At 54.7% G+C, this 10,105-nt stretch overlaps 1 non-coding gene and 1 gene segment (V, D, J or C); one reads left to right on the top strand and one right to left on the bottom strand.

Annotated features, from left to right (window-relative positions):
* Positions 1 to 426: 426 nt before the first annotated feature.
* Positions 427 to 9,925, bottom strand: LOC130858566 (immunoglobulin lambda constant 7-like). The segment is given in 3 exon segments: positions 427 to 756; positions 1,224 to 1,330; positions 9,720 to 9,925. Coding segments are annotated over 3 exon segments (633 nt in total).
* On the top strand, positions 3,928 to 4,000 carry TRNAE-UUC (transfer RNA glutamic acid (anticodon UUC)). Its single transcript has one exon. It is a non-coding gene; the product is annotated as a tRNA-Glu (tRNA).
* Positions 9,926 to 10,105: the final 180 nt, after the last annotated feature.

Here is a 10,105-nt window from a genome sequence, read left to right as displayed (position 1 = left end):
GGACAAGCTGGGGCCAGGAAGGTGTGGAGGGTCCCCACCAGGGCAAGACGGGCTCATCTGGAGGTCACCAGCCATGGGCAGCTCCGGACAGGAAGGTGGCAGGGGCTGGGCATGGCCTTGTGCTGGAGGAGTGGGAGGAAGGAGAGGGCCGATGGGTGATGGGTCCTGGTGGTTTCCTGGGAGACGCCCCCCCCCACCAGGAGACTGTGAGCCTCTCCCGTTGGTTACGGCTCAGTGGCGCCTAGGATTCCCCCCCGCCGCACCCCCAGAATTCTGGAGAGGTTGCAAAAAAACAATGAGCAGAGGTTTCTGAATAGCAATGAGGAGATTTATTGAGGTTGACTGGGTGCAGGAGGAAGGGCTGGGGGGACCAGGGTAGGGGGGAAACTCCTGGGGATCCCATGGCTCCAGGCCTCTGAAGGGGGGGCCCAGGGACCTAATGGCACCCTGAGGACACCACTGTCTTCTCCACGGTGCTCCCCTCGTGTGTGACCAGGCAGCTGTAGCTCGAGTGAGATTTCCAGTCGCTGGCCGTCAGGGTCAGGTAGCTGCTGGCCGCGTACTTGCTGTTGCTCTGCTTGGAGGCCTGGGTGGTCTCCACGCCCTGGGTGATGGGGGTGCCGCCTGCCTTCCAGGCCACCGTCACGCTGCCCGGGTGGAAGTCATTGATGAGACACACCAGGGTGGCCCTGTTGATCTTGAGCTCCTCAGTGGAGGGCGGGAACAGAGTGACCGAGGGTGCGGACTTGGGCTGACCTGTGCGGACAGAGGAGGGGGTGTGAGATGCAGGGGAGCCCAGGGTTGCCCCCCCATCACGGCCTCTGTGACTGTCCCCATGGCGGCCCTGCTTGACTTTTCTGTCCCCCACCTGCTCTCAGCCCCTGGAGAGCAGACAGCCCCCAGAAGCCCCTCCACGTCACTCTCCCGGGTGACCCGGCCAAGCGGCCCCATCTGCAGACTCAGCATCCCCGTGTGTAGCCCGGGCAGCTCACCTCCCTCCTCCTGGTCCCTGTTGGGCTCTGGAGGTGGCTGCGTCTGCTGTAGGGGTCCTTCCTGCCAGTTACCCCGAGACCAACCCGTCTCCCCAGACCCCTCAGGGAAAGGTGGGAGTCGGTACTTAAGGCTGGGGGGGCAGAGAAGAAGCAGCCCCCAGAGAGAAAAAAGTGACCTTCCCGAGACAGCAGAGGGTGGGACAGGCTGGGAACGGCGTGAGAGCCACTTACCTAGGACGGTGACCTCGGTCCCACCACCGAAGATGAACCACGGTGACCAAACCCCGCCAGGCCAGCACCTGTGGCCGACCCTCCGGGGGCGGGGCTGGGGCGGGGCCCTGCTGGGCAGGACAGGAACGGGGCTGTGTCCTGGGGCCGGGGTGGCGGCCAGCTGCCCCCAGAGGCCAGGGCACCCCTGGGTGGGCCTGTGGCCCAGAGGTGTCCCTGTGCCCAGCCCCCTATCCAAGGCAGGAGCCAGCCACGCCTTGGAGTCACCCAGTGTGTCCCCCCCGCTCTGAGGCTGTCCGGGTCACCCCTGAATCCTCAGGGCTGGTGGTGCTGCTGGGTGCCGAGTCCGCTCAGGGCCACGTGGTGTGGCAGCGTGAGTCCTGAGCTGGCTGGGACCTGCCCGACCTCTCCTGGCCTCCTTTTAGGGCCTCTGGGTGTTCCTTCCCCATAATTTCCCACAGTCCAGCCAGGCAGCTTCCTCCCTGGGCCTGTGGACACCGGATCATTCCCAGGGGGCCCCCATGTGGGGACCCCCTGCTCTGTCGTCTGCACCCGTTGAGAGGCAGTTCAGTTCCTCCTCTTTCATGAAGCACTCTGTGCTCTCTCAGATCACTGTTTTTCTGTCCATTTGTTTGTCCACCCATCCATCCATCCTTCACCCATCCATCATCCATCCATCCATCATCCATCCATCCATCCATCATCCATCCATCCATCCATCATCCATCCAACCAACAACGGCTCCCAAACACTCTTCTGCCAAGCACTGTTTCACATGCTGGGACATGGCAGGGCCCTCCTGGCTCTCACCCCTATCCCTCCCTGAAACCTCTCAGGTGAAGGCTTACAGGGCCCTCATCTGGGTCAAGTCTAAGGTCCCTCCCCAGTTTCTGTTGTACCTAATGTCTCTGCAGCATGGAACACAGGGTTGGCCCCTCTTTCCAGTGACTTGGTTCTCCTTGATGTCTGAGACGCCCCGCCCCCACGTTCTTCTTTCTTTGGCTTCCCTCTCCCCGACCCATGCATGGCTACTGACCCCCGGACTGCCTCTCCGGGTCCTCCTTCTTTGCTGTCTTCCCACAGCGTGCCCATACGATGAGGCTCGAGACTCTTCCAGCTCCAAACCCGTTCCTTGTCTCCACTTAAGTTGCCTACTGACCATCTCCAGCTGGAGGCTCAATAGGAAACTAGCTCACCACTTCCACTCGAGACTGACCACATCTCCCATCCCATCTTCACCTTGTCACAGATGACCGCGAGTGCGCTCATCCCCAGGCCGGAGAACTTTGTCCTTAGATTCTGCATCTAAATACTCCTTCTTAGCTGTGGCGCACAGGCTTTGTTGCTCCGCGGGATGTGGGATCTGCCTGGAGCAGGGATTGAACCCGTGTCCCCTGCATTGGCAGGCAGATTCTTAACCACTGCGCCACCTAGGAAGCCCCACTGAGCCTGCGCTTTAAAGCCGATGAGCCACAACTATTGAGCCCATGTGCTGCAACTACTGAAGCCCGTGTGCCTAGAGCCCGTGCTCCGCAACAAAAGAAGCCACGGCAACAAAAGAAGCCACGGCAACAAGGAGCCCGCGCACCACAACGAAGAGTAGCCCCCGCTCACCACACAGCAAAGAGTAGACCCCACTCTCCACAACTAGAGAAAGCCTGCGCGCAGCAACAAAGACCCAACGCAGCCAATACATAAATACACTTATAAAAGATAAAAATAAAAAATAAAAAAATAAAAATAAATACTCCTTAAAGTTAAAACAAGGCTCAAAATAATTAAGAAATAACAGAACCACCCTCACAGACTCCAAAACCACAAGAAGCTACAGGTTTCGCCTTTGCTGATTTAAATTTCCAATCCACACAAAGACACGGCATTGAGTTGGGGCTCGTTGGACACAAGAACCTCTACCAGAGGGTTGGACCAGCATGTTTCCACCTGCAAAGCTGGCCCAGTTAGCTGTGGTTGGTTTTGTGAGGCACATATAAGATTTTTGCTTTAAATTTTTAATTATTTTTAAATTATAAGAATATTAAATATATAACACAAGTAAGCAACCTAGAAGTACATTTAAAAAGTGCAATGAGAGGATACTAGGGATGTCCCTGGTGGTCCAGTGGGTAAGACTCCACACTCCCAATGCAGGGGGGCCCAGGTTCAATCCCTGGTCGGGGAACTAGATCCTGCACATGTGCTGCAACTAAGACGTCCACATGCCTCAACCAAAGATCCCGTATGCCACAACTAAGACCTGGTGCAGCCAAAATAAATAAATTAATTAAAAAGTAAAGGATACTAGACAGTAACGAAAGTCTCTGTTCACAGGTGACATGATCTTACATACAGAGCAAATACACTCAGCAGGTGCACCTTCAACACACAGTCAGATTTTTATGCCCCAGCAAAGAACAATTCAAAAAGGGAAATTAAGAGAACAATTCCATTTGCAATGGTCTCCACTAGGAGTAAATTTAACCAATGAGGTGAAAGACTTGTACACTGAGAGTTGCAAAAGAAGACCTAAATAAATGGAAAGATGTCCTGTGTTCATGGATTGGAAGACGATATTTGAAACATCCAATGCAGTCCTATCAAAATCTCAATGGGTGGTCATTGTTAGAGAGATGGAAAAGCTGATCTTAAAATTCATATGGAATTATGAAGGGCACCAATAGCAAAACAGTCTTGAAAAAGAACACGGAGCTCCCTGGTGGTCCAGTGGTTAGGACTCTGCACTTTCACTGCAAGGGACCCAGGTTCCATCCCTGGTCAGGGAACTAAGATCCCACAAGCCCTGCAGTGCAAGAAAGGAAGGAAGGAAGGAAGGAAGGAAGAAAGAAAGAAAGAAAGAAAGGGAAAGAAAGAAGAAAGGAAGGAAGGGAGAAAATCTCCTCAGCATATGGTGCTAGGCCAACTGGATATCCACATGCAAAAGAATGAAGTTGGACCTCCACCTCACAGCACATACAAAAACTCAAAATTGATCAAAGACCTAAATGCAAGAGCTAAAACTCTCTCTTAGAAGAAAATACAGGTGTAGATCTTCATCACCTGGGATTAGGCAGCAGATTCTTAGATATGGCACTAAAAGTACCAGCAATAAATGAAAAAATAGATAAGTTGGACTTCATCAAAATTCAAAACTTTTGTGCCTCAAAGTACACTATCAAGAAAGTGAGGACTTCCCTGGTGGCGCAGTGGTAAAGAATCCGCCTGCCAATGCAGGGGACACGGGTTCAAGCCCTGCTCTGGGAAGATCCCACATGCCACGGAGCAACTAAGCCCATGTGCCACAATTATTGAGCTTATGCTCTAGAGCCTGTGAGCCACAACTATTGAGCCCATGTGCTGCAACTACTGAAGCCCACACGCCTAGGGCCTGTGCTCCACAACAAGAGAAGCCACTACAATGAGGAGCCTGCACACCACAATGAAGAGTAGCCCCCGCTCGCAGCAACTAGAGAAAGCCTGTGTGCAGCAACGAAGACCCAACACAGCCAATAAATTAAATAAATTAATTAATTTTTAAAAAAGTGAAAAGGCAACTCACAGAATGGAAGAAATAATTTGCAAATCATATATCTGATAAGGGTCTATTTCCAGAATGTAAAAAGAAATCTTATGACTCAAAAAAACAACAAGAAGACAACTGAATTAAAAGGTGGACAAAGGACTTGAAGATACATTTCTCTAAAGAAGATATAAAAATGACTGACAAGGACTTCTCTGGTGGCGCAGTGGTTAAGACTCTGCCTGCCAGTGCAGGGGACACGGGTTCGATCCCTGGTCCGGGAAGTTCCCACATGCCGCGGGGCAGCTAAGCCCACGAGCCACAGCTACTGAAGCCCGCGCGCTTGGAGCCCGTGCTCTGCAACAAGAGAAGCCGCCGCGGTGAGAAACCCGCACGCCACAACTCTCGCCGCAACTAGAGAAAGCCCGCGCGAAGCAACGAAGACCCAATGCCGCCAAAAATAAAATAAATTAAGAAATAACAAAATAAATCTTTCAAAAAAATGACTGACAAGCACTTGAAAAGACCCTTAACCTCATTAATAATTACGGAAATGCAAATGGAAAGCGCAATGAGATGCCACTTCACGGCCAGCGGGATGAAAGTAATATCATCATAATAATAATAAAAAGGAAACAACAAGAGGTGGTGAGGACGTGGAGAACGGTAACCCTGTGCATTGCTGGCAGGATTGTAAAATTGTGCAGCCACTGTGGAAAGCAGTTTGGCCAACCTCAGAAGTTAAAAATAGAGCTACCAGGTGACCCAGCAATTCCACCTTAGGCGTTTACCCAAAAGGATTGAAGACAGTTATTCGAACAAAAACTTGACATGAATGTTCACAGCAGCACTATTTACAATCACCCCAAGGTGGAAATAAGAATTCACTAATGAAGAGATAAACAAAACGTGCTATAGCCACACAGCGGAATAGTATTTGGCCTTAAAAAGAACGATGGGCTGACTCCTGCTGCAACGTGGACCAACCTTGAAAACACGACGCTCGGTGAAATAAGTGAGACGCAGAAGGCCTTATGTGGTATGATTTCATTTTTATGAAATATTCAGCAGAGGCAGATTCATAGAGACAGACAGCAGATTACTGGTTGCCAGGGCTGGTGAATCGGGGGACTGCAGGGGGAGTGCTTTGGGGTTTCCTTTGGGGGTGATTAATAGACCCAGGGAAGAAGATAGCGCTCACTGTGGCAAAACATTGTGACCGCAGTAAATGTCACTGAATTGTGTACTTTAAAATGGTTAAGATAGTGAATTTGGGGAATTCCCTGGTGGTCCAGTGGTTAGGACTGGGGGCTTTCACTGCCGGGGCCCTGGTTTGATCCCTGGTGGAGGAACTAAGATCCCACAAGACATGCAGCCAAAAAAAAAAAAAAAAGGAAAAGTGAATTTTATGTGAAAAGAAGTTTATCTCAATGTCTTAAAACACTGACAATACCAAGCGCTGAGGAGCGTGCAGAGCGACTGTGACTCCCACATGTAGCTCGTGGGAACGTAAAACGGTCCAGCCACTCTGCAAGGCTGTTCGGTAGTTTCTTATAAACATACCCTCACCCTCTAATCAATCAAATCCTACTCCTAGGTGTTTATCCAAGGACTGAAAACGCATGTTGCAACGAAGACTTGTATGCAAATGTCACACTGGCTTTCCTCGCCCTTGCCCCAAACCGGAATCAACCCGAACGGTCCTCAGTCGGTGAATAGTTAAGTGACCTCTGATACTACGTACTTCGCAATAGAAAGGAATGAACTATTGATAAATGGGATCATTGCACAGGTGTTATACTGAACTAAAGAAGCCAGACTCACAAGGTTGTGCACTTGGAATATATTGAGCGATAAGAGAGGAGCGGAGCGTGTACCGCCCGCGATCTGGGTAAACAGCCAGAGAACCGCACTGGGCAGAGAAAGTCCGTTCCACGGTCTAGACCCAGAGGAGACCGTAATCCGAAAAGACACACGCACACCAGTGTTCACTGCAGCACTATTCACAATAGCCAGGACATGGAAGCCACCTAAGTGTCCATCAACAGATGAATGGATAAAGAAGATGTGGTACATGTATGCAATGGAATATTACTCAGCCATAGAAAAGAACAAAATAATGCTTTTGCAGCAAGATGGATGGACCTAGAGACTGTCATGCTGAGTGAAGTAAGTCAGACAGAGAAAAACAAATACCACACGATATCGCTTATATGTGGAATCTAACAATAATGGTACAAATGAACTTACTGACAAAACAGAAATAGAGTCACAAATATAGAAAACAAACTCATTGTTACCAAGGGGGGAAGAGGCAGGGGATAAATTGGGAGGTGGGGGTTACACAGCTCTATGATTGTATTAAAATTTATACAACTGCTATACCAAGAAGGATGAATTTTACTCTGTAAATTGAAATAAAATGAAATAGTATGGTAGTATGATAGATTGCAGCCTCCGTGTAAAAAAATCTTTATTATGTCATTACAGTTGACCAAAAAACCGTATCAAGGGACTGTGTAACATTCCCGACCACGAACGTGCCGCAGCTTATTTTACCTTCCCTTGTCATTGGGCATTTAGGTTTTTCTACTTCTCCCCCAGGAGCACACTCATAGTATTTAGCTGAACTTCTGATTACATCATCAAGATGAATTTCTAGAGGTGGAATTACTTGATTAAAAGGAATGTACATTTTTTCAAATCTGGGTACGTTATTCCAGAACTTGTTCCAGAGATTCAGCCTCCCAGTGACAGTCGATGAGGTGCCTGTTCCTCCTTGTCAGCCCTCTGACAATGTCGCTTTAGATTCCCTCGCCAATTCCACAGGAGATCTTGGCACCTGGTCACCAACCCCACCCCGCCATCGCCTTTCCACTGCCCCTTCTCCATCCTCTAATCTGGCCTCACACTGGCCTCTGATCTGGGGCCATTTTTCCAAAACACGAACCTGACTCTGACAGCCCCCCCCTTAAATCCCTCAACGACTCCTCCAGGGGCCCAGGGTAGAGGACGAGGTGTACGAGACCCCGGCGGTCTGCACCCCGTCTTCCCGGCTCCGGAAGCTCCCTGCGGGCCTGTGCGTCTCACTCTCCTCCTCGGCTCCCCCTGCGCCCCTTGCCTGGAGTGCCCCCATCACGGTCAGCATCCTGGATCTGTGGGACCAGCTCGGGCATCTCCCTCCCATCTTACCGCTCTTGAAATGGCCCATGGGTCTGCCCCACGCCTGGACATGACCCTTGGTTCAGACCCACTCTCCCTGTGACCGTGAGTGGCCTGTCGAGTGACTGGACGTCCTTGGGGGAGACGGACTCCTTGCAGACCACCCCCTCTCTTGGACCATTTTGTTAAAATACAGGACACAGCGTGCTCTTAACTGTCCAGCAAAACAACCAAGGGGACATCCTGGCTCCTCTCTCTCCTGTTCCTCCCACCTGCTGACTCTGTCCAGCTCTCTGTCCACCCTGCCTGGGACACCGCCCTCTCCGAGGCCTCTCTAGGTCTGATTTTCCACGCCCTCCCACCCACCCGACGCTGGTCGTGTTTCCTTGCAAACGTCCCCCAGGACCCCCCAGATGAAGTCTGTCCTCCGTGTCTGAGCCCGGCTGCCCCTCCAGCCTCTTCTCAGACCCGCCCTCTGCAGCCCTGCAGCCCCCCGGGAGCTTCCTGAGCGCTCTGTGCTCTGCTGCCTTGCCCAGGTGGACCCCTCGACCCGAACGCCACCCCCCCGTGGGGCCCCCGCTGCCCTGCGAGCATCACGCTCGTGTGGCGGTTGTCACCCGGCCCCCCGCTTCCCTGGACTTTGAGCTCAGGCCGGATCTCGTGCCCCTGGGATCCCAGCCCAGCACGAGGCCTGACCCAGTGGAGGCCCGTCTCTCCTCGTGTTCTCCTGGATCCCGCCCTTGCGCTGCAGTCCCCGCCGGAGACCGTGAGGCCGGCCCCGACCCGACCCTCGCAGACGCGGACCCGCCCTCCAGGGGGGCACTGCTACGGCAGCACAGGCTCCGCTCACCCGTCCCAGCCCTCCACCGCGGCGACCCCGGCATCCTTGGGCCGGGAGGCAGGCTGCAATGCCCTCATCCGAGTAGGACACCTCGCTTCGCAGAGTTTAGGGGATGGGGTGGGGGTGGGGAGAGCTGGAGGCTTGGGCGTTGGAGCCAGCACAGGCTGTTTGACCTCGGGCAGGCGCCACACCTCTCTGGGCCTCTGTCCCCATAAGTTGGGGGTGGCAGGAGGACCTGCCTTGCGGGGCCCCTGAGAGGGAGGTTCTGCCCCAAATGGTCAGAGCCCATGGGGAGCGTGCTGCCGCGTCACGGGCCGTCACAGATGGTCCCAGGCGCTCAGCACTGTGTCCAGGGACCTCCCACCGCACGCGGAGAGGAGGGGGCCCGGCTCACACAGCGGGGGGCCGCCTGCGGCCCCACAGACCCTGGCCCGGGCCTCTCCCGTGGCGGCGCCTGCACCCGGCTGGGCGCGGGCTCCCGGGCGCCAGTTCCTTGGCTGGGGAGCCTGGGGACACCAGGGAAGGCCCCCCCCCCCACGTCAGCCAGAGCCTGCGCCCAGCGAGGAGCAGGGCGAGGAGGCGGCTTGCCGGCCAAGAGGCGCCCTGGGGACCCCCGGCCCACAGCAGCCACCCGGCCCCCTCCCGACCTCCGCCCGGTCTCCCTGTTCCTCTTCTGCCCCGAGGACCCGCGCGAGGTGGGCAAGGCACGAGTCTCCCCCGCAAGATGTAAGGGCCCCAAAGAACCCAGTCATTCAGATAAACGACATTCTAATACAATACACGTCCGTGAAAAGTTAATGTAAACGTATCCACACCAGACCCACGGCAGCACGTCCGGTGATGAAGCCGCTGTCTGCCCCGGGCCCTCCTCTCCGGCTGGTTCTCCCCCTCTGCCCTCGCCCCTCCCCCGCTCTCCGGCCCGACTCCCACGTCTGCCCGCAGGGACCCTCCCGTCCCCCCCACGGGGCCCCCGGCCTCTTACCTCTCCCACAGGCTCCGCAGGCTCCAAGCGCTGCTTCCTGCGGGGGCTTCCGCGCGGGGGGCCGTGCTGCGCGGTGCCGCCGTCGGGGGCAGCAGGCCGTGGGCGCCCACGGCCAGGCCCAGCAGTATCAGAGGCCAGGGCGGCCTGGGGACGCAGCTCGGACCCCTGGGGGCCTCAGGGCCCGCCTGGCCTGACCTGGGCCTCATGGGCGCTCGGGGTCAAGAGGCGCCTCTGTCTGACCCCCTGGCGTGGGCTCCCTGGAGGGAGGTGGGCCGGTCCCCCCAGTTCCCCTCGCGGGCAGCGGCCGTCCCTGTGCGTCCCGGCCCGCGTGGCCCTGTCCTCTGCGGGGCCTTCTCTGTCCCTGCCCCCCACACCCGGCTCCCTCC

Source organism: Hippopotamus amphibius, chromosome 8 (genome assembly GCF_030028045.1).
Source record: "Hippopotamus amphibius kiboko isolate mHipAmp2 chromosome 8, mHipAmp2.hap2, whole genome shotgun sequence".
NCBI classification, from domain to species: Eukaryota; Metazoa; Chordata; class Mammalia; order Artiodactyla; family Hippopotamidae; genus Hippopotamus; species Hippopotamus amphibius.
The sequence above is the reverse complement of the archived record's forward strand: the minus strand, read 5'-3'. Positions and strand labels throughout refer to the sequence as shown.